This window comes from Triturus cristatus, chromosome 4_2, assembly GCF_964204655.1.
Source record: "Triturus cristatus chromosome 4_2, aTriCri1.1, whole genome shotgun sequence".
Lineage (NCBI taxonomy): Eukaryota > Metazoa > Chordata > Amphibia > Caudata > Salamandridae > Triturus > Triturus cristatus.
In genome coordinates this window covers 546332472-546358009 of record NC_140586.1, presented here as the reverse complement: position 1 = coordinate 546358009, position 25538 = coordinate 546332472, and the positions used below count along the sequence as shown (strand labels likewise).

Sequence of the window (25538 nt, the reverse complement as noted above, 5' to 3'; positions counted from 1 at the left end):
TTTCAAATACACCGGTGTAATCTGAGAAATTATGCCAAATTACACCCAATTTCGTGTAAATAGGGGTTGCGCAGATAAAAATCCCTCCTCAAAAATGACAGAATGTTTACGACTCTTGTTAACATCCGTTGCGTTTTTTGTGCTTTTTATTTTTCATTTTTGCGCAAAGTGCTTGAGGCGAGAATGCATGTTCCCTATAATATTTTTTGTCTTGCATAATTTTAACGAAATTTTCCACAATTAAGCAAAAGTAATTTATGAGTTTCACACACCCCTAATTTATTTGTGCAAGGCTTTTATGGCAAGGCAAGGGGCTTGCTGTATGGGGATACTGAAGGAGGTTGTGCCACAGTGGCTTACTGTGCCACCGGTATACATGAGGTTTGCTCTGGCTAGTGGTAACTCCAGTGTAATTGCTGGTTTAAGGCTTGGGAAAATAAAGCACGCATCTTGCTTTGCCCTTCTTCACCACCTTGTGGCGGCATATTGTATGACACATTGCAGACCTGCCAAAGAGATATTCGGTACTGCCCAAAGATACGATTTGCTCTCATTTCAGTCAGTCAGTGCCAGAAATGCTTTGTGCATACACCATAATTTACCACGCCAGCATCTGAAGACAGTACTGATACATTCGAATTCACCATTGCACATGGCTGCTTGACTGAACCCGTCATCTATGCCCCGTAAGTGATTACACCAACAGTCACACGCAGCCTTACCTTTCTTCTTGCTACTGGCGGGTGACGCTGTTTTAGTGGGTTGGCGTCTTTTGAGAAGGCTCACAACTGTGCATTTAAGATGCTGTGTCACTCGGCGTGTTGTGTGTCCCAAAGAGTGATGGTGAGCGTGTCTAGAGTGGAGGGGGGAGCCAGAGGCGGCAGAGTCGTATTGCTGACTTTGCACGCAGTATACATTACAGACATGAAAAGCAACATTGAATGGCTGTGGTGTGATGGCATTGCTTGCCTACCGGGGAGATGCTAGCTTTGGCTCAGAACACTTTCTTTTCACATCTACCAGTTACATGGTTTCAGGGGGGGGTTGCACATATCACAGAGGCAGCACAGTTCAACATACTACCCTCAACAGCTTAAGCCAGATGTTACTATTCACTTGAGTAATCTGTGTTACTGAGTGATGTACTGCAGTTCCACGCTGCACTTGCAGAATCATATATGTAAAGGGATGCTACAGTAAGGGGGAAGAAAAGACCTGTAAATAGAGTAGAGCTCGCTTCCTTACCGCCAACTCGATGTCAGTTGATGATCCAGTAACATATACACCTTTACCAGTACAAGGTCACCATCGTATGGAGCCGACAAGCATCACCACCAAAGCAGCAATGTGTAAATCAAAACTCACCCAGTCAGTTTCAACAAAGCATTTAGGTATGGTCGGAAAAAACAGGAAATTAACTGTTGAAGATCACGAAAGTGAGCAGAGTTTTCGCTTTGGAGCCAATTTCTTATTTCTTTAATTTGTTGAAAGACAAAGAAATAATTACAAGATGCATTCATTTTTATTAGCGATAGGTAAAAGCACTAAACGAGTGACAGGTCAGTAAACTATACTTTCTTAACAGTGGAGATGTCAGCCAGTGCCCAATGATACCCTGCCTACATGACCATAGCAGTGCACTGTACCACCTGCCCCTCAAGTGGGAGTTGGAGTTCTGGGCCTCTTGATGACGGCCATCTTGGTTTACTTCAACAATCTGTTTTGTGCAAGCCAACTTTGATGGTCTGCGAGTTGGGGCACACAACAAGTGTTTAAGACCGACCCACAGAGGATAGCAAAATGTCTCTGTACCGGAGCTAGGAGCCACAATTGAGGGAGATGAGACACAATTCGCACATTCTCCCAAATGAGTGTAGAGTACATTCATTGGAGAGGCTTGGATCATTACTAAAGCAACAAGGAGGTGTACTGCTCTTAACTATATAATTGTAAGCTTTATGTACAGGTTGAACAATAGGCTACTTAAGTACAATTATTGGCCATCCTCATTTCTGTACAGGCACATTGGTCCTTTACCTGAGTGACACTGGTGCAGCCTTTGAGTTCGAAAGAGAAATGCATTTTGGCAAGCTAATTATCGTTTTACTACCATGATTTTTGCAAATGCTAATCATATAGCTTGTGTCTCTAATGAGGAAACACAACGTCATTTGTTGGTAGGGAGCCAACCTCTATTCATCAACAATCACTATTTATAGAGCATTCATCATTTTTTCATTTTTAATGGCTGTTATTGAAAAAATACCTGAAACACTTTTTGTTCGTTACTTTCCAAAGACATATAGTCCGCATTTATAAACTCTTTTACATAATCACTTTTAGTCGTTCACGGATGTTTTCCTTATACAGTCCAATCTTTTAAAGTTCAAGGATCAAAAAACATAAGTTATTAAAAACAAGTCCATCATATGCAATACATCCACAGCCTTCACGTTAAACTTACAGCTTCTAAAGGGCTTAAATATTACGGAGTCCTTCTTACGATAATCCAGTTGCTACATGTACCAAGATCCTTCAAATTTAACGACAGAGAAATCTTCTTCGGGCCAAACCTGTGCTCTGAGGTATGTTATATAGGTTTAGTTCCAGCCCACTGTGAGGTGACATGGGCCTTATGCTTCCATGCACTGGCCTAATTTGACCTCTGACTATTGTGTTTCTGGCTTAAGCAACCCTGTTTTCTAGTGCCATAGCAATGACTGTGGGTCTCTGCCTGCCATGTCACCAGAAGTCTACTGGTGCCTTTTTCGCTGGGCTGCTGATTGATGTTGTTAGGTCGAGCCTGGGCAGCTTATGCGCTGCTCTGCAATGCATGCTGTGTACAATTATGGATTTGAAGCTCCAACGACTCCCCGCCCATATTTATTATTGGCTTGTATCATTGTCCTTTGTAAATGCTGGCTTCTGATTCGTTAATAGGCTTGTTAGTCCCTCCTTAGTACCGCCTTGTCTTCATTTGTAACCTCCCATGAGGACTGGCCCTTTTAGTTCTGTTGTTACACAGTATGTCTTATTAAGTCTGTAAGCACTATCTTCTTTAATGAGTTTCTCCTACTACACTCATAACTTGCATTCCTGCAACATTAATCACGCCAAGCACGCTTTCACTTTCCAAGCAGCCCAGAACAATGGCGGCCGCTTCTTGGAAATGAAATAGGTCTCACATTTACAAGAGTTTAAGCTATTGGCATTGTAAATGACAATTTATTCTCTTTATGTGTTAATTATCAAAACAGAAAAATAAAAGGCGTTGTCATTTACAATGCGAATAGCTTAAACTCTCGCAAATGCGAGACCTATTGCATTGCAAATGCTTGTTAATCTAGGTTTCCTTGCTTCATTGTACATCTGACGAGAGAGCTTGACCTGAACCATGTCTCATGGATCAGTCCTATGGGCCTTATGTAAATATGATAGTGATCTTGTACAATTTTGGTCAAATCATCTCTGGCCAATCGGATGAGGAGCTGAGCCATTTTTTATTAAGACATTTTTTACTTCAAACAGAATTGACTCGAAGGCAGTCACAACTCAAGTTGGGTCGTTATTTATTTCAAGACACATCATAATTTTGTTTTTATCTATTTACTATAACCTGGGTAATAATTTTCTCCTTATTAATTTTACCCCACTTTAAGACAATCCCCTTTTTCCTTGTTATAAGGGGTTTTATAGACTTTGTCTGCTGAACGTGCATCCTTTCCCAGAACAATAGGCAGGATAGGTCCGCATGGTCAATAAATCTATAGAAATTAACTTTAATGTCAACGATAGACCTTTTAAGGGATGTTGATGCTATTAAGAAATCAATGGTTGAACCATTGCAATTGGAGCCAAAGATTTTTTGTAGCAATCCTGTGCTCTGAGTAATGGGCTTTATTATTTCTTTTATGATGAGAAGTCTATCAAGCACGCCAACGTGCAGGTTTTAATTAAAATAAGAGATTTCCTCATCGGTTAATCCACATGTCGGTGTGATTGAAAAACAACAACTATGTGCATTAGAATCACCCATCCATAAAATACTAGGGGGGATATTCTCAAGGACCTATCGCCGAGTTAGCAGCACTTCATCGCCGCCAAAGTGGCGATAAATTCATCGCACTATTCACAAGCTGGTGCTAACAGCCAATATCACCAATTTTCCAGCAATAGCAGCCGCAAAAAACATCATCACAGATGACACCGGCAACTAACGCTAATGAGATGCAGAGTAGGCGTTCCCGTGCAAAAAGCCGCAACAACACCACTTCGCAACATTCTCAACGACCAGCCAGATCGGCGATAAGTTCACAAAACATGCAATAAGGCGTGTTAGCAGCAGGGATTTAACACTTGCTCTTACCTGGTGTAAAGTCGGACTACAACCTGCACCACGAAGGAGAGCCCAGCCCAGAGCCACACCTGCAGAACGACAAATGCCATGGAGCTACTGATCATGCAGCTTGGAGCCCCAAGAGGGTCACAACACCCATCGCCACCACCCACAGGACCCCCAGCCACTCCCCCGGACAACTGTACGAAATCCGGAACAAAACTATTTGCCTGATGTTGCACAATCACAACAATCAACAATCATGTGTGGTCAGAAAAAGGCGAATCAGTCATTCATCTTTGAATTTCAAAACAAAACAATGTATTCAAATTAATCCAAATACAACTATGTGGAAGAGTCATGGCGTGTCTTCTCTGGACAATCTGTAAGTCACAGCCTGCAAGACAAAATTTAAAGATAAGAAGGTGTGTCATGCGCTCATCCAAGGACAGAGAGAGAGAGAAAGAGAGAGAGCATGAAAGCGATAGAGCGAGAGAGTGAAAGGGAGAGAGGGAGAGAGAGAGAAATAGAGAAATAGAGAGAAAGAGAAAGAGAGAGAAAGAGAGTGAGAAAGAGAGCAAGAAAGAGAGAGAAAGAGGAGAGCGAGAAAGAGAAAGAGAGAAAGAGAAGGAGAGAGAGAAAGAGAGAGCGAAAGAGAGAGAAACAAAGAGGCGAGAGAGAAAGAGAGAGAAAGCTCGAGAAAGAGAGCGAGAAAGAGAGAGAAAGAGAAGGAGAGCAGGAAAGAGATAGAAAGAGAAGGAGAGCGAGAAAGAGAGAGAAAGAGGAGAGAGAAAGAGAAGAGGGAGAAAGAGAGAGCGAGAAAGAGAAAGAGAGAGAAAGAGAAAGAGAAAGAGAAAGAGAAAGAGGAGAGCAAGAAAGAGAGTGAGAAAGAGAGAGAAAGAGAAAGAGAAGGAGAGCAATAAAGAGAGCAAGAAAGGGAGAGAAAGAGAAGGAGAGAGAGAAAGAAAGAGAGAAAGAGCGAGGAAGAGCAAGACAGCGAAAGTGGGAGAGGGAGTGTGCCAACACTGCGGACCCAGGCCTCACTGCTCACCTGCTGCCACCGGTGTCTCCAACAATTTGCCGGTAAACACTGCAGTCCACCAGGTCCCTTATCTGAAACAGATTACCGAATCATGAATGGCGGAGCCTACATCATTGCTCACGTCATCAGCGCCTGCCCGCACCTGCGCACACAGTCTGCTGCACACTAGCCCCTCCCGCCGCCCAGCGGTGATTGGCCGCCCCTGCGCAACCAGGCCTCACCGCGCACCTTTCACCAATGGCGTGTCTCCAGAGGGCTCACCACCTGCCGGTGCAAGCTCCAAGCCCAGGGCCTGCGACCTTGGCAGCCTCCACATCATGCAGCCCTGCACTGCGGGCCACAAGGTCACACACCTGATTCTGGGTCTTGATTAAACAATAGCAGAGATCACATCAGTGCACAGGGCATCATCGCAGGCTACTCACCTGCCCAGCTCTTTAGGTGCCACTAGCTTTGTGAACTGTGAGGCAACGCCACTTGGCAGTAGGCCCACGCTGCCCCCTGGCTCAGGTCCAGCACGGCTCACACAAATCCCTATCAGTCCGGACCGCCAGGACGGGGCATCATCGAAGGCTGCACACCCGCTCAGCACTTACGGTGCCCCTACCTCAGTGCACCGAAAGTCACCGTCCCATGGTGGTAGGCCTGTGCCGGCTGCAGTGCATCCAGTGCCACCAACTTAGTGCCACACAAGTCATGGACCCTCTATGATTGAGTTCCGTGATATGCCAGGTGGACGCAACAATGTCACCTCCGGCAGTGAGGAAGAACTGGGAAACGTAGCGGCATCGTCCCCTCCTTTATACGTAAGTCGAGCGGGCTAGGTTGGCGTACGCCAGGCCAGCGTAGGGGTGTGGACAATTATCCCTGGGCTCTGGGCGTGGTTCATTTCTGGGCTGGACAGGAAACCAACTGCTGTGTGTGTCTCTGTCACTGTGTCGGCGCCACACGGCCCTCAATTGACAATGTTGTAATTTTGCATGCACCCGGAGGGATGCCGCGCACAAAGGGATTGTACAAGGAGCGCAAGACCGCTCGGACTTCTGGATCATACATGCCAACTGTTGTGTGTGTTTCGCCAGTGGTGCACCATAAGCCTAAGGCCTAGCCTCATTTTCAGCGTGAAAGCAACATCACATTTCCAGAATGCAAGCTGTTGTCGGAGTAACATTAGGCATGAAAGCACCTTTGTTTCAATACATAATGCGGAAGGACATCTGCACCTCCGACCTTGGTCTTGCATGCTGCCGGCACCCTCTGAGAGAGATACCATAGCAGATGATGTCGACTCCAACACTACGCACAGCACAAATGAAAGAGCTATGTATCCACACCACAGACACAGAAGTCCTGGCTTGAGGTACTCTTGCATGGAATGCCCTTGCCCTTACGTACACAACTAACCATGCGTCTAAATGTTGCACACACATACAACTCATTGCTCTGAGCTGTGGCATGTCATCCACCTAACTGCCGCATATCAGAGGAGTGCCGGTACTAAGAGAGCCACCAACGCAATGGCAGGACATCCCGGACACATGCACAGCGGCTGTCACGTGGAACTGTACTGTGACCGAATGCTGCCTGCTAGTGTCTGATGCATTGGTCTGCATGTTGTGACCTTTGTCCTGCCCGTACTGACACCCACATGCAAAATAAGTCTACGCAACTTCACTAGTGTTCAATTGTGATGAGTGTTGATTAGAATGACAAATTGTGTGCCTAAACGAGCATTGTCCGTACACAGTTAGGGACTGACTGACGCATTTCACTGAGGGGTGAGTCCCTATTGCCAGCTCCACCTCTGTGAGCCAGACATTGTGGTTGGGATAGTTGCTGATAGACCTGTGCTCTTACGTGTCTTCAGCAATGTGAGCATGGTGTCCAACTTCTTGCCACGTGGATCTATGTGATCCATCACATGTGAAAGAAACACGTGAGTTAGATTCCTTACCTTAGAATATCCTCAGGTGTCAGCCTGGATCCGGAAAGATTTTTCATCAGCAGTACCCCTGCGCGTCGGTAGGCTTCGTCTGCGGCTCCGCGTCCGTCGCTGGGATGACGTCGTCGGAGTACTTAGACGCCGCCCTCGCGCACTGACGTCAGTTCTTCTTTTTTCCGTGCCAGCAAGCACAGATCCGGGAAGAGTGTACCCTTAGTCATTTTTTTACTAACTTTTTGGACATTTTGTCTCTCTTTTTCGAGTCGACTTCGACTCCTGGTGCCAGTAGGGATGCCCGGGTTCAAGGATGAATGCCTTCGCTTTTGTACTGATTCCCATACTACCAAAGCTGACAGTGAAATTCAAAGCAGGGACCTGCACATTGGTTGTCATAGTCCCATACTGGCTGATCCAATTAGCACAAGACTAGCCAATTTTACTGAAATTGTCAACGGATCTTCTGCCCAGTGGCCGAGTGCTGCATTCCAATCCGCATAATTCAAATTGGCAGCCTGGCTCCTGAGCACCATTATTTTGGACAGTTAGACATCCCACGGGCTGTAAGGTAGTCCCAGTGCAAGCCAAGGCTATGTCAAAAAATAAAACATATGCTGCTAAACGGATAAGATGCTCTATGTGGTTTACTTCTAATGTATTCCACCCCCTTCCAACCCCACCAGAAACGTCCTTCCCTTTTGGACTTAGCAAAGTCAGCCCTCAATCAGAAATCACCTTGCAGCTATTTCACGTGTCAAACGAATTCCAAACTAACCACTTTTATGGCTGTGCAGGAATTGTTAAAGAACTCCTAAAAGGTTTATTCACAATGTTTCCATAAACCAGGTTTCGAACATTGCCTGCAAACCAGGAACTAAGGGGCATATTATCAAGGACGGCATTAAAAATTATCGCCAGTTTAGCGGCAGAAAACTGCTGCTAAAGCGGCGATAATGGGCTTGATAATATGCCCTTGTGAATTCCCATAGAAGCCCATGTTCTGGTGTGAACATGGGCTTCTATGGGAATTCTCCAGGGCATATTATAAAGCCCATTATCGCCGCATTAGCGGCAGTTTTCTGCCGCTAAACCGGCGATCATTTTAACGCCGTCCTTGATAATATGCCCCCAAATACAGTACTTTCACAGCTAATGTCATCTCCATTTGAACCTATTCCAAAAGCCACCTTTAAAACTTCACATGGAAACATGCGTTCCTTTTGGCAAAGACTGCAGCCAGACAAGTTTGTGAGATTTAGGCATTCGCTATCACGAGGCACTTCATGCAATCTTTAAAAGACAAAGGGGCATATTATCAAGCACGGCGTTAAAATTATTGCCGCTTAAGCGGCGATAATGGGCTTGATAATATGCCACAGAGATTTCCAATAGAAGCCCATGTTGACACCTGAACATGGGCTTCTATGGGAATTCTCAAGGGCATATTATCAAGCCCATTATCGCCGCTTTAGCGGCAGTTTTCTGCCTCTAAAGCGGCGATAATTTTAACGCTGTTTCTTGATAATATGCCCCAAAGTAATATTAAGAACTAACCCAAATGTAAACCAGGGTTACTCAAAGTACGGCCCCAGGGCCGCATGCGGCCCTCTTGACCTTTAAATGCGGCCCCCCTTGAACAGCAGCAGTTGGCTGTTGTTCCCTTGACAGAGCAGGAACATCGTGAAAGCTGTGAAACAGGCATATTTTATTTGCATATTAACTAAACTAAAGGTAAAGAAGCAAAGAACATTTCCTAGACAACTTATCTCTAGCATGCATCTGCTTTGGGTTCCCCTACGCCCACCTTTCAACACCCCAAGCTCGCCCTGCTGGCATCAATGCAGCCCTCGGGAAGCCACGGACAGTATTTTGTGGCCCCCGGGCAACCGTTTGCGAGTAACCATGATCTAAATGAACCTGTCACACTAAAATCTATTTTTCCAGCAGGTAGGAACTCTAGACTTTAAAAGGTGCCTAAAATGTTAGTTAGCTGGACAAAACTTAACACATACTAAAGTCCAATTAATTCGTAGGGCAGTAAACTTACACTTTGTAGTAAGCTTACTCATTTTAGCTATTCACAAACTTTGTGCGCAGTTTTATGACTCCTCACTCTCTATTTTTATGTGTGAAGAGTTCTCCACACTCAGAGAGACTCAGCAGTCAGGGCAGATATCTCTGCATACATAAGTATAGGGAGTTGAAATACAATTTGTTGTATGTTTTGTAGAACTACAAAACGGACTACAAAAGGCAGTTTGAGAACCAGACCCTAGTATCTTTTTCAGCACTAGGTAAAGGTTTCCTGGTAACAAAAAAGGGGGTGGCGGAGTGAGCTAAAGAATGATGATGAATAAAACCCAGATCAGTTGACTGGGAGTGAGTGCTTGCACTGTTCAACACTCTGTCCATAAGCCCCTTTGGTTTTGCTTTGTTTGCCCTAAGTTAGTAGGGTATGCCCAGACGTGGGTCCGTTGCTCACTGCCACTGGATTCAAGCTAGCCTGGATGATGACGGCTAATTAGCCAGAAACCGGTCCCAGGATGCTTGTTTCCAGTCCAGGGAAGAGATGGCTTGGCAGTTCGGGCTGGACTGTTCCCATGAGGCACAGAGTCAGACTGATTTGCATATGGCCAGGTCTGAACTTGGGTGGAGGAGTGAGCTAAAGAATGATGATGGATTAAACCCAGATCAGTTGACTGGGGGTGAGTGCTTGCAAAGTTCAACACTCAGTCCATCATACCCATTGGTTTTGCTAGGTTCTTGTTAATCCTATTGAAATGCACCATGGTGATTCACAGTTTAAAAATGGGGGATGGTTCAAGCCTGCAAATCTATGAAAGATCTGGTGCTGTAGAACGAGGCCTTATATATTAAGTTGGTAGATTTGGGGTGTTTTTTAAAATATAGATGTTATTATCAGATCAGGTTAACTGTTTATTCTATCAAGTGGCTCTAATATAATGAAACAGGTCATTGTATTCCATAAATAACATCACAAAACCTTTGGGTTTAGTATGAGACTAATCAGAAGACGATATTTTCCTTAAGTGATCCAGTCTGTAAATTTTAATTCCACGGGAAGGTCAATGAGCTGGGTTCTGAGAGGGGACTACCTTCTAGAAATCTGAACACTGGTTGACTCTGGAGGAATTGATCCTCTTACTTCAATTTTGGGTCTTCTTTAATATTGTACTTGTGCTACTACAGTGAATGTGTTTATTAGCTTTTCTATGGAACGTTTTTATTAATGCTATTGAAATGCACCATTGTGACTCACTACTCAATAAAGTGAAATGATTCAAGCATGTGCATCTATGAAAGATCCAGTGTTGGAGAACAAAGGCATTTCCTATATTAAGTTGGTAGCTTTGGAGTATTTTTTTAAAATATAGATGTTATTATCAGATTGGGTTAACTGTTTCTTCTATTTAGAGGCTCAAACATCATGAAGCAGATCATTGTATTCTACAAATAACAACACAAAACCTTTTGTTTTGGTATGAGACAAATCAGCTGTTCCTACTTGACACTGCGTGCGATTTTGACCTGATCAAATGTCGTGCCACCTGAAAAATGGACTGGTTAACATGAGATTCTGCCTTTTGAATGTTTTTGAAACTTCAAAAAAAGAAGGAAGAAACCGGTCCTGGGTTGCTTGTGTTCTGTTTCAGGGAGGACCTGGCTTGGCAGTTCAGACTGGGCTGTTCCCAATGGAGCAGGGTTAAGATTGATTTGCATATTGCTGGGTCCAAACTGAGATTGCATGGTGTGGCTCAGGCAGGGATTTGTCCTCTAATTGCTAACCTAATAAAGCAAGGAGTCCTACTACTAATTGTTAGCATATGTAATACCCAGATTTTTTCTATAAAAAAGACGCGAAAGATCAACATTTACAGTTTTGTCCATGATCTTTGGACTATTAATAATGTGATTATTCCTGGATTACCGGTGGTCCCAAATCCTGCAACCATTCTTTTTTGTATCCGCTAGTGGTTTACTGTGGTTGATATCTGTTTCACCTTCTTTTCCCTTCCTATACACCAAGGGAGTCATTAGCTTCCTGAAGATAAAAACAAGAAATTTGACCAATCCAATTATTTCCCTGCCAATGTGGTAAAAGACAGTGAATGCACAAATTACTCTAGCCTCATTTGAAAGAGACATTAAAAGGCTTCAATACAGGCCACTATTTATAGCTTTGGATGCTTCCTACATTGAGGGGAGAAGCCCAACCATACTTTAAATAACCACTGTGTCCTCAGACTTTAAACAAAATCTCTTACATGAGGCTTCCAGCGCTACCAATTTCTGACTTTAATCCACACTGGGTATGCTGGGACGGGCTATCTTCTTGTAGGTTATGCGACTACTACCTCAAAACCTGGCTACACTTGCTATGCTGCTGCCCCCACCTTGCCAATGACAGACGTTGCCTCCTAATTCCTCTCTGTCGAGGCAACAGTCTTAGACCCTACAGTGAGGCAACTGGCATGTGCTTCACTAACAACACCCCACAGTCTCTTGCAAGGCTAGGGAAATTTATCAGTATCATCCGAGCCACACTGCAAACAGCCCAGTCCACTGGGCAGAACACGATCAAGAACAGCAAGACTTCTGGTGAAGAAAATATAAGCTTTGACTAACTGATCCTGACAAAGGAAAAACATACTGCAAGAGACACATGTAAACCATATTATTCTTTCACTTTGGACCCAGTTGTGGCTGAGCTCCTTCCATGTCTCTGTTCTGTAGCCGCAACTTTCCATCTTGTTGAAACTTCTCAAAATATTGTATTGAGTACCACTCTTGATTGTTGTTGTGCTCCATACCTATGTTGCTTTTCCTCACCACTAAAATGCTAAACCTTCTTACTGTCAGATTTTCTTGCTAAGAAATATTGTTGCTGATTGCCTCTCATATTACTGTTCTCCGCTGCCCTACTTTAAACCCAAAATGTCTGATGTTCACAGGTGAGGAAGGAGAACCTCGTGATTATCTTGTTGGAACTGAGCATGTAACAAAGTCTATATTGACCTAATGGATGCATCGATCCAGAACTGTGAATTCATGTATTTTTGTGGATGGTTCATGTCTCAGACATGATGAAGGTGTACTGGTAGCAGGTTACACTGTGTTCACTGTATATCAAATTATTGGAAGCCACGGCCTGCCAAATGTGAATCCTGCTAACGTTGCCAAGCTCGTTGCACCCACTTTAGCCTGTATCCTAGCCAATATAAATATGGTAACTGTGTTCATGGAGTCAATGCATGAAATTGGAGTGACACATGAATTTGGGCTTATCTGGATGCAGTTGACATTCCAGACACCTGTATGTACCACATAAAGGACAGCTTGTATGTACAAAATGTGATGAACACTTTAATGTTACCAAAAGAGGGCGTTAGTGAAATGTACTGCACACAAATGTCCACATGATGAGGTATCCCGAAAAAATGCCCTCACTGATTAGGCCACCTGGAAAGCAGCCTCAACACAAACCAATAATGCTGATATGTAAAGACTGATTTATTTCCTTTGCCCTCCCTAAAATATTTGTCTATATTGCCGTAACAAATCTCTGAGAGTGAAAATCAGTATTGGATCAAGCAGAGGTTTACAAGGAACCAGGAAAGAGTGTGGAGAGACAGCTCAATGTATGTGGCCACACTGAAATTTCTACTCCCCCACCTTGCACAGTTGTGTCATGGAGTTTGCCAAGTCATAAGAGCTGACTTGATATGTGCCGCTGCAACCCAGTGAAATGCACCTTTCTTTTCTTCTGAGGTCCCAAATCATTGTCATTTGTGTGTCACTTGCCAGTCCTATATCCTGAGTAAAGGATTCAGCTCACCCTCTAGATGGGCCACATATTCTTATGGTCTAGTGAATGTCAGTTCGTTTTAGGGTAGGTGGAAGTATATGCCTGCTCGAGAGCAGATGCAATTACAGTTGTAAATTGGTTACTTAGGGACTTAATTCCCTGATTCGGAATACTGAGTCACCTCTTTAATGACCGAGAAACACACATAATTTCATAAGTAGTACAGGAGTTTTCCAAAGCTTTAGGAATTGACACTTCCACCACACCTATCACCCTAGGCTAGAAGGCAAAGTGGAACAAAACAATGGTAACAACATGATAGCATAGATATTTTCTGAAACACCATTGAAATGGCCTGATTCCTTGCCTCAAGCTCTGTACTGACTACCGGTGCCCACTTCTGGACCTGCACCAAACCCCCTGCCAGAGCTGCTTCTATTGCTGCCCTGCCGCCTATCAGTGGGCTGGATCGCTGTGCCCACCCTCCTTGTCTGCAAGACCACATCTTTGGCTCTCGGTAGGACACCTCATTGCTGTGGAATGGAGAGTTATAAAGAACCCTAACTGTACCGTCCCTGTCCTTGAGTGGAGTTGGTGCTTTGTGTATATAAATAACTCCTGCTTGCTGTTGCTTGAGAAATATCACCAAAAGATTCATCTTCCCTCATGCTGGATTTGCATATACTTGCCCGCCAATGTCCTGAGGGGTGTGCCCCTTAGCAAAAAACTAAGCATGTCTGTTAATCACAGGTACAGACTGCTGGAACTTGCTAGCAGGTCTCTAGAGCTCTTGCAGGGCCTTGACGATTACAAAAATCCAACAGGTCACTATAAACTCATTTAGCCTTCTCTGAAAAGGGACAATTTTGTGAACATCGAGAGACCACTTCCTGGAGTGTCTGTGTGGGCCAAAGTGAATGTGACATTGCTGTAGATATTATACATCATGAAGCAGCCCCAAATGACCATTATCTTCCTACTGGAATAATGTATTGCAAGTGTTGACGCAGAAAGAAAACATATGCATTTCATCTGTGGAAAGGCCTATCCTTGGCTGCCTCAAGAATGGGCTGCGGTCTGTTATCCTGGCTACACCATCCCAGCCATCGGAGCACTCTAATGTTCACCCTCTCCAACAGCTGCAGAGTGCCTCAAGGCCGCTGAACGAACAGATTCTTCTCCATTCTTTTCCCTAGCTACGGCATAAAACGGGCCCTCTGAAAGACTAGACACTATGCACAGATCCTGAAAGAAGTAGCCAATGCCACTGCCTTTTCCCTAGGTTTGATATTAGATCCATTAAATGCTCAAAACATCATGCTCTTGCGAAGTAGAATTGTCTTAGATTATACCCTCACAGTCAAAGGTGCGGTCTGTGCATACTAGGCTCTGAGTGTTGTATTCATCGACCCAACATCTCTCTTAGCATACACAAGTGGATAGATCACATTAAAGATAGTGTGATGAAATCACAAGAGATTCAAAACGGCATTGATTAAACCTTAGTGACATTAGGTCTTCGCTGTCTGGGATATTTGGCAATTTTGCAATGAAGATTTCTACATTTGTAATTGCAGTTATTGTTGTATGTGCCTTAACAATTGTCTATACAGCGTAAATCTACATACGTGCCTTAACATATGCTAATATATTGTTTATTAAACAGTTGCAAATTTGTTTTCTAATCTGCTTAAAGCTCACTAAAGCCTTAGCATTATTACACATTTACACTATTTTACACAAGCTGCCGTTTTGTTATTCTGTGTTGTTGTACACTGCACGTTTTAGCTTAGCTGTCCTGGTAAGCATAACCTTATTCTGAAGTTGGCACACATACGTAAGAATTGTTGAAAATAGTGGAGTCAGCCTTTTACACAAGAAACTTGTAATAAAGGGCCTGATTCCGATGGCGGTCGGACGCGTGCCCGACCGCTATCGCTGCGGAATGATAACCACCCAAATAGTAGTTGGCGGTTCTATCTGACACATTACAATGCGTGCCCTTTCCATTGCAACTTGATCTGCAGCCTAGGAAAGGGTTGTCTAGAGAGGAAACAATGGCTCCTGCGGAATAATAAAGAACTATATGATTAAAAATGTGCACAATGGCAATATATAGGGTTTGAGACGGAGTCAGAAAGAAAGTTGGCTATACACATCAGGAAATCAATACGCAGTAATATTGTTTATATTTTAGATAGGCAAAAAGTAAACAGTGTATAAGTACACATTAGAATTAAATACAGTACCAGAGTTAGCAAACAATCATAAAAAGTGTCCCAGTTAAAAAGTAATTGAACCTAAACTAAAAGTGAAATATCATGTGACATATGTACAAGGTTTCAATTATTAAACATTGCGGCGACCATAAGGAATAAAACAATATATAATAATAGTGATCACATCAGACAAGATTACATTAGTGGATACCCACAGTGATCACCTCCGTAAGGTTCCCATGTGAAAAAGACTTCAACAGTTTGTACTGTTTCTACATGGGTAATACATGACAGCCATAGCTGCAGTAACCCTGGCATCAGGGTAATAATATAAGTAATACGTCTCCCCAATGCCTTTAGCACTCAAATATCAGCTTTAAATATATTTGTCTCCAAACTTCAGGATATGAGTTCTGCAAATACATTCATTTTCATCCTGAACACACACTATTCAATGTTGGGACACATGCATCAATCCAACCAAGCAAAACCTAATTTAGTAGGTTGGGCTGCGCTCAGGAGAGCTACTTACAGGTAGCTGGAGGGCTATAGAAATAGTGTGGATTTATGCAGGAGCACCAGGATCCAAAGCACACACCCTTGAATGTTGAATGTGCGCAGAAAATATGTCCTCTGATCAGGCTGCTGTAGCTCCTTCCCTTCAGGGCGCACAGCCACAGGTAGAACAGATACAAGGGTGTGAATATACGAAACCTTTCCTCTCCCCTCCACCGTTTCCTTTCCAGCCCCCTTCTATGTGCTATCCCGAGTCCTGTTTTCTTTTACAGTTGGTGCTTCCTGTTTTTCTGTGATTAAGGGCATAAACGGTTTTCGCCCATGCCAAGTACAGTTACAGCAGGTACTAGGAATTTCCACCTTCCTGTGTGTGGTCTGTTAAATCATTATATAAAACTAATAAACACCTTCCAGGTACAGTTGCAATTCTGAGCAATACACAGTCAAGCAATTAAGGTGCGGAATAGCAACCAAAGAATCCTAGGGTAACAATAAAGTTGAATAGACTAAAAAATACAAAGGGTAAGGGCTGCTAATAACATCAAAAAACACATAAAAGGACTCACAGGAAACTTCAAATACCAAGTTGAAGCATGAAAAATGCAGATAAGATATAACAGAAGGGCAGATCAGCATAAATGAACTCAGCGTTTTACCGAGAACAATAACCATCAAAAGTGCCTTTATGATCTGAAAGCCTAGAACCGTGACACTGATGTGTCAATTCCTCAAATGGTAATACCAGCTATATCAATCAGCAAATCATGGCCACCACTGCACTGAAACATTTACGTTTTAATTTGCAACGAACACTGACAGTAAATATAATTCAGTGTAAGGAAAGTAGTCAATGTGAATCAGCCCAGTGATTAAATCATGAGGAACTTTCGTCATACCTTCTCGTAGGAACACTTTAGATTAAAACTGCTATTCGACTTTACCATGTTATCTTGCATCCTCAAATAATATTTGCAAATCTACTGCGAACGTACCAATTATGAGCAGCCACTTAATTCCGATGGGCCTGATAACAGTAGTAACTGGCCTCATTAGGTTTAAGAGATGTGTACTCCAACCAGGGTGAAAGTCAAGGCCGAAATGAGAAATGACCAGTGGTAATTAAGGCCAAAATGATAGATTCCCTTGGTTAAACTGTGGAGTAGATGTGGCCTAGTGGCTAGAGGTGCCAGCTTTGGAACCTGGGACTCAGGTTAGAGCCCCAGCTTTGGTGCTTGACTCAGCATTGTGTTTTTTATTTTATTTTATTTATAACGTTTTATAAAGCTTGAACACGACCCTAGTGGGTATCAGAGCGCTTTACATGAAGGGAAAGGTCGGCTATAGATGGGAGATCAAAATGGTGTGATTCTGGGCAAATCACTTAATCTCACTGAGTGTCAGACCGAGATAGGTACCACTAACCTTCTAAGCCGGGTACAGCAGGAGCGATGGTGATGCCAAGCAACCCCTTCCCCTTGAGGGCCCTACCCGTGAGTACCACGTAACACTTCAAGGATAAGGCCACCCTCGGGGAAAGGGAAAAATGGGATAAAAGAAACAAAAACACTGTTGCCAGTAGGGAAAGATAAGGGAAGTCGTCGGGTGTTTGGGAACCTCGTCTTCCTGCACTCCACCCCCACCTGCCCTGCAAAGGAAACACACAACACACATAAGACGGCTTGTCTCAAAACGTAACCCCCTCAGAACCCCTTATCTGTATGTTACTTACTGAACAGTTTTAGCTACCGGACAGAAACAGTCTTGAAATGCATACGTAATTCATAGAACTAAAAGTACTTATCTGCCCGATGACAATGTTCTATGCATCTAAATCTGTGATCCCACAAGACGCTCTGCTTCTTCCGGGAAGTCACCAAAGTAGGGCGTTCCTCTGAACCATGAAGCAAAGCCTTGCTTGATGAGTAAGTAAAATGAACAATAGCGCTGCCTTGCGCTTCTGTTCTGAAGTCGCGCATGCGTGGAACTCCTAGGGAGACTCAATCAGGAAGTTGAGCGGCATCGAATACAGGCGGCGTTTAACAAACACGCCGCAGATACTGCACGAACCGTCTTGCGCTGTTTGACAGGAGAAGCTGGGAAATGGCTGCACAGGATCCAGAACACAATGGTCAGAAAGCTACCAGTTATACACGTCCATATCCAGACGAGAGAAATGTAGCAAGTGATAAGCCCCGAGCCTTGCTAGGGCGTGGCTTAAATAGTCAGTCAGGTGCTTAGATCTGCTCGCCCTAGGGTTTGTGGGAAAGGTAGTTCTATGTATCATTCAAATGGGGGGTGAACTCCTACTCTTCTTACCAACCTTTTCCTCGCCATGACAGTACCCCCTCCCCATGTACGCCGTCTCGACGGACCACCGGGTTTTGTGGGGTGTCGTGTGTGAAAAAGCCTTAAGAGTCGGGGGGAATGCAAATTGGCCTTGGGTTCCCATGACCTGTCCTCGGGAACGTAGCCTTTCCAGTCTATCAAATAGTGCACTCTCCCACGAACACTTAGAATCCAGGATACTTTGTACCTCATACTCCTCCTCCCCATCGATCTCAATAACTCGGGGTTTGACAGGTAAGCGGGTGCCCTGAAGGCAAGGTTTCAAAAGGGACACATGGAACACAGGGTGGATGCGCCAAGCCGCAGGTAAGGTGATTTTCATGGCCACCGGGTTTACCACCTTCTCTATGGGATAGGGCCCTACGAATTTAGGCTGCAACCTGTTGCTACCCCTGAATTTAAGGTGTTTTGTATTAAGCCATACCCTATCTCCGATTTTATACAAGGGCTCAGGGGTTCTCTTTTTATCTGCCTGCTGTTTGTCCCGTGTTTGTGCCTCTGCTAGATGTTTTTTGGCCATGTTTAGGACTGTTTTGATGTGTGCATGATGTTCTTTAACAGAAGGGAGTTTGGACGACCCTGGATATTCAAAAGGCAACATGTTGGGGTTAAAACCATGGAGACAGTAAAAGGGGGAACATCCCAATGATGGGTGATCTGTGTTGTTGTCGGCGAACTCTGCCGTCCATAAGAGCGTGCTCCATTCCTTGTCTTGTGCCAACGTGAAGCATCGAAGATATTGCTCTAATGCCTGATTTAGTCTTTCTGTTTTACCATCCGTTTGCGGGTGGTAACTTGTAGAGAGCCTGGCGTCTATTTTCATAATCTCACAGAGTGCCTTCCAGAACCTAGACGTGAACTGAGTTCCTCTGTCTGTAATAAGGATGGACGGGATTCCATGCAGTTTGATAATGTGTTGTAAGAAGGCAGAGGCCAATTCGGTAGAGGTGGGCAGCTTGTTGAGGGCTATAAAGTGTCCCGTTAGATGATCCACCACCACTAATATGGTATCATATCCGGCGCTGGGAGGCATTTCTACGATAAAGTCCATAGACACTGTGTGCCAGGGTGCCGGTGGTGTGGGTATGGGTCTGAGCAACCCATGGGGTTTTTGATGCTGAGTTTTGGACTGCGTACATATTGCACAGCCTGTTACGTATTTTTCCGTGTCTTGTTGGAGTGTTTTCCACCAAAAGTATCGATGCATAGTCTGTAGCGTTTTCTGTATTCCCATGTGTCCCCCCAAGGGGTTATCATGTATCCAGTGTAGGACTTGCTGTTGTAAAGGTCCATCAGGAACGTATAATTTATCATCACGGAACCTCAGATCTCCTTTCACGTATCGAAGATGAGTTTCCTTCTTTACCCAGGCCTGTGTGTCCACCCCTGCGGTTTGTTCCTTTCTGTCCTCAAGAAAAGCATGTGTGGCACTTAGGGCGGTGGGTTCTGGAAGGAAAGAGGCCTTTTGTAGAGTGATAGGAGGTTCTTCTGTGATGTCACTCTCTTCCAGAGGTACAGATATAGGCCTGGAAAGTGCGTCAGCCTTTCCGTTCTGGGGGCCTGGTTTATACTTAATCACGAAGTCAAAATTCGCAAAAAACAAAGACCATCGCAGCTGTCGAGGAGTTAATGCTCGTGCACTCTGTAGAAATAGCAAGTTACAATGATCTGTGTATATCTCTACCGTGTGTCGGGCCCCCAGGAGATGATGTCTCCATTCTTCAAAGGCTCGTTTAATAGCCAACAACTCCTTGTCTGTGATGCTATAATTTACTTCACAACGAGATAGTTTTGTTGAGAAGAAGGCTATGTGATGTAGTTGACCGGTGTCAGGATGTCGCTGAGAAAGAATTCCCCCTAGAGCGTAGTACGAGGCGTCTGCCTCCAGGATAAAGGGTTGTGATGCATCCGGATGTCGCAGTATGGGAGCGCTGGTAAACCGGAGCTTCAATGTTCTAAAAGCTTCTTCTGCTGCAGCTGTCCATTTAAACATGGCTCCCTTTCGCAGAAGGAGGGTTAATGGCTGGATGATCCTCGAGAAGTCTTTTATGAATCTCCTATAGAAATTGCGAATCCCCAAAAACTCTGTAGGGCCTTCACACATGACGGGGATTCCCATTCTCTGATAGCCTTGGTCTTCTTTTGGTCCCTTGGGACCGATGACGTACCCCAAGAATTCGACTTCAGGGATGTGGAAGAAACATTTCTCGAGCTTCGCATATAGCGAATACTGTTGTAGTCGTTCCAGAACTGCCTCTATGTGGGGGATGTGTTCTTCCAAGGTAGTTGAGTACACCAGGATATCGTCGATATAAACGATACAAGATACATCCAGTAAACCTCTCAGTACCTCGTCCATGAAGTATTGGAATGCGGCAGGGGCGTTACATAGTCCGAAAGGCATCACTTTATATTCGTACAATCCGAACTTTGTTCTGAAAGCCGTTTTCCATTCATCCCCCTGACGCATTCTCACTAAATGGTATGCCCCACGGAGGTCTAATTTCGTGAATATCGTAGCGCCCTTCAGTTGGTCCAACAGGACAGGAATCAAAGGCAGGGGGTATCTGTTTTTTTTGGTAACCCGATTTATGGCTCTATAATCGACACATGCCCTTAGGCCTCCTTCACGTTTTGGGATAAAAAAAAGAGGCGAGGACGCCGGGGAAGAGGAAGGACGAATGAAACCGTTAGCTAACATTCTTGTTAGATATTGTTGGAGGTAGGTGGTTTCTGCTTCGGTGAGGGCGTAAATACGGCTGCATGGAATGGTGGCTCCGGCTTCTAGTTCTATTACAAAATCGTATGCTCTGTGCGGCGGTAATTTACTGGCTTCTTGCTCATCAAATACCGTAAGGTAGTCCTGGTACTCCTTGGGTAGTGTGGTAGTGCATTCCATATGTGCAGCAGTACAGGTGTTGTCGAGTAATCCTGCAGGGTTGGTTCGTTGGGGTTCCTCTCTCCTTCTGATTTGTATACAGTGTTCTTTACAAAACGAGGAATCCAATGTCACGGTTCAGGCAGACCATTGCACGTATGGGTCATGTAGAGTAAGGAAGCAAACCACTTCGGGTGGATGATGGGAATTTTACACTCATGCGTACACGCACACATGTACACATGAACTCACAGCATTAACTTTTTTTAGCATTTCCCTTACGATTGTGTCAAGGTTTTCACACAGGCGAGACTCATAGTTGTTTATGTTGATATAGTTCAAGCTGGGAAATGGCTGCACAGGATCCAGAACACAATGGTTAGAAAGCTACCAGTTATACACGTCCATATCCAGACGAGAGAAATGTAGCAAGTGATAAGCCCCGAGCCTTGCTAGGGCGTGGCTTAAATAGTCAGTCAGGTACTTAGCTCTGCTCGCCCTAGGGTTTGTGGGAAAGGTAGTTCTATGTATCATTCAAACAGGGGTGTGAACTCCTACTCTTCTTACCAACCTTTTCCTCGCCATGACACTGAGCCTACAAATGTGAAATGTAATGTGTGTAAAATATGCTTGTGTGAGCTCAGCTTCGTGTACATGAGCTTGTAGATCACCCCAATCCCTCATGTAATGTGCAGCGCTCTATTGCTTGATCGCTAGGTTGACACTATGTAAATACAACACAGTTCCTCATTTCTTAGTGAATCCTCAGGGTCCAACCACAAATGGGCAGGATTCTTCCAGCCCGGAGGAGATACAGGCACCCCCAGTATCAGTAACTCAGGGATGGGAATAATAATTGCCCATTTCCTGGCCTATATTTGTTTGTTTTCTGCTTATTTGTCACTGTTTCATATTGTGGTATAATACGTTGTATCATGTATGTCAAAACTAGTTATATTGAATCAAATCGTCGTTAGTGTTCATTGGCATTTAATTCTTATTCAAATCTAATTTTGGAAAACAATCGACGTTTTCTTAAAAATAGTCAGACATAAAATCGTATAACTGCAAACATAAAGAATTATTTTTATAAATAAAGTAAGCGATATATTGTGGATTTTTGTCTTTTATAAGTTGGACTTGACATTCAGCAGACGTTTACAGCCTACTTCATTGGACACAATACCGATATGAATATCCAGACCAAATCGGAGTTTCAGTTGAAAAATGAGAGCATCGAAGGCTCAAAAACAAAGACAGCTAAGTCAGGTGGGTCAGAAGAAACCCTTTCACTCGCATTTTATTATGAAGTATTGCTGTTTCATTATTTATTGTTAGATAGAAAATAATGAATTACACTGAACAGTCAGCTGTAGGTGGGGAACACAATATGTCCAGCAGATTTCCAAAACAGAGAAACACATTTTGCTACATCTTCTTGAAGTTTGAGGGTGATCTATTCCCCTCTTCACTTTCGAAAGAGAGTTACTTCAGCCCTTTGCCAGAATAAATCTCGAACCATTTCGAGGTTAGAATCACTAGTCTGTAGAGTTTGTAGACATTTTCAAACTCTCAAGGCTAACCATGCCTTAATTCTCTTACCTCCCATCCCTTGATTTGGATTTCCTATTTCATAATTGCATGCAGTTGTAGTCATCGACGTCATTTAGGGTTCGCCAGGTGTTGCTGCTGGTACCCCTGGCCTGCCCTTTGCTACCTCTGGCGCTGGTTCTGCGCTCTCTGGCATCAGAGGTGGCACTTTCAGTGCCAGGAACACGGAGACAGCTGGGCTCCACTCTCCTTATTTTCTGTTAATTTTATTTTATTACACTAATAGTGAATAAATAAAATATATTATTCACTAATAGTGTAATAAAAATGGAGTACAACAAGCTGGAATATGCCCTTCCATGGCAGCTGAGGTAAGTAAAAAATGTTTTGAATGTATGTTGTGTGCGTGCTTGTGGGTGAGAGTGTGTTTATGAGTGAGAGAGTGTATATGTGTGTATGTGTAAGTATGTGTGTGTGAGTGAAAGCGGAGGTCAAAGGGTGGGTGATGTCACTTCTACTACCCCTTTGATTTCGGCGAATTGACGTCCATGGTTGTAGCATACAATTACACAGTGGTAAAACCATTTACACATGCCAGGTATCCTTATGTAGATACTAAAAAGGTATCAATGGTCCTATTTTTGCTGCAGATGGCTTTGTGGACAGGATATTCTGTGTTTTCTCAAGACAATCAGGACATTTAAATTATTCTTTGGTTGTAAATTTGCTTAGAATTCCTTTATGTTACTGAGAGAGAACACTACTGCAAAATATATCATGAAGATGAAAAAATAAAGTTACTTACCTGTAGCTATGGTTTCCTGGCGCTAGTATTTTTCATAGATTCTCATGCTTAAATCATTATTCCCTGACATTAAAGTGGGAGTGCCTCTGTAACTGTGATATAGCAGTATAAGGCACTGACAGCTGTACTAGCCATAGGCAGTGCTCCTTTAACTAGCACATCCACATCATTAGAAAAGGTCCAAAGTTCAGCCAGTGATGCAGAGTGCCTTGTGACTCAACCCTTCTAGAGGAGATTAGCACAAGTAGTGGAAATACAAATCCATAGATGAAATGACTGAGGTGAGCCTCCGTTCGGGGAGGTGGATGGGTCGCATGTGAATCTATGAAATATACCAATGCTGGAGAGCCACAGCCACAGGTATGCAACTTATGTTCCAGGAAAACCTTTACATAGTTCTGAAAAAGATACTAGGAGTTGATTAGACTTTTTAGGTTTGTCATGCAAAATGTTAGACACCTTTTGATGTCCAGTAAGTAAAGAGTCCTTTCTGCTGGTGTCATCAAATTTAATTATTTTTTTATATGACAGGTTCATTTAGATGAAACTTTACACAGATTTAACAGCACCTTATCGCAGCCAAAGTTGCAATAAACTTATCGCCCCAATCACAAGCTGGTGTTAACAGCTCACAGCACCAGCATACCCGCGATAGCAGCTGTAAAAAACATCGCCACAGATGACCCCCGCAACTATCGCTAATCAGATGCAGAGTAGGCGTCCCCGTGACAAAAGACGCGACAACACCACTCCATAACATTCACAATGACCAGCCAGAACTGCGATAAGAACACAAAACAGGCAATAAGGCACGTTAGCAGCAGGAAAATAACACCTGCTCTGACCTGGTGCAAAGTCGGACCACAGCCTGCACCACAAAAGGGAGCACAGCCCACAGCCACATCAGAAGGGCAACAGATGCACCCGGGCAACTGAACATGCAGCCCGGAGGGCTGAAAGGGCAACAACACCTGCCGCCACCACCCCCAGGACCCCCCCTCCCCGGCAACTCCCGACCAAAGATATGCCACATCAGCTATACCTAAACATGTACAAAATAATCTGCATGATGTCGCACAATCACAACTGGTGACATGCATGTGTCGTCACAAAAATGAGCATCACACATTCACTTTCGAAGCAACAAATTAAACTTTATTAACATGAACACTGAAATGAAATGAAGACACATGGCGGCTTCCCTCGGGACAATCCGTAGGTCACAGCCTGCAAGACAAAAATCATGATGCGAAGGTGTGTCCTCTGCACATCAAAGGACAGAGAGAGAGCGAAGGAGAGAGAGAGGAAGAGAGGGAGAGAGATAAGAAGAGAGGGGGAGAGAGAGAGAAGAGAGGGGGAGAGAGAGAGAGAAGAATAGAGGGGGCGAGAGAAAGAGAAGAAGAGAGGAAGAGAGAGAGAGAGAAGAAGAGAGGGGGAAAGAGAGAGAGGGAGAGAGAAGAAGAGAGGGGCAGAGAGATAGAGAGTGCCGCCCCTGTGCACCCAGGCCACACTGCTCAACTGCTTCAACTGGTTGTGTCTCCAACCACTTGCCGGTATGTATTGCAGTACACCAGGTCACACATCTGAGACAGACCCATCATCAGAAACAGAGTCCAGATATATGATTGGCACTGTACACACAATTGCACAAGACAACATCGCCTGCCCGCCCATGCACACCCAGGCAGCGGCACCCCAGCCCCTCCTGCCACCCATCGGAGCATGCCCGCCCATGCACACCCAGGCCTCACTGCTCACCTTCTGCCACCGGCGTGCAGACAGGAGGTCCCACCACATGCCACTGCAAGCCACAAGCCCGGGGCCCGCGGACATGGCACCCTCCACACCATGCAGCCCCGCTCCGCAGGCCACCAGGTCTCACGTTTGATGCTGGTTCTTGATTACTCCATGGCATAGGATATACCAGTGCAGCCGGCATCATCGCAGGCTGCACACCCGCTCAACCCAATGGGTGCCACTAACTCTGGGATCCCGGAAGCGATGCCCCGTGGTGGTAGGCCCACACTGCCCACTGACTCTGGCCTACACTGAGGTCCAGCAGGGCACACAAAACCTGAG

The 25538-nt window shown here is 44.4% G+C and overlaps 1 protein-coding gene across 1 annotated transcript in view; it reads left to right on the top strand.

Moving 5' to 3' along the window:
* HFM1 (helicase for meiosis 1) overlaps positions 1–25538 on the top strand; it is a 3754865-nt gene that overhangs the window by 2606620 nt on the left and 1122707 nt on the right. Inside the window, exon 29 of the mRNA XM_085599940.1 lies at positions 22238–22372. Within this exon, the coding sequence (XP_085456066.1) occupies positions 22238–22372 (135 nt within the window). The remainder of the gene's footprint in view (positions 1–22237; positions 22373–25538) is intronic.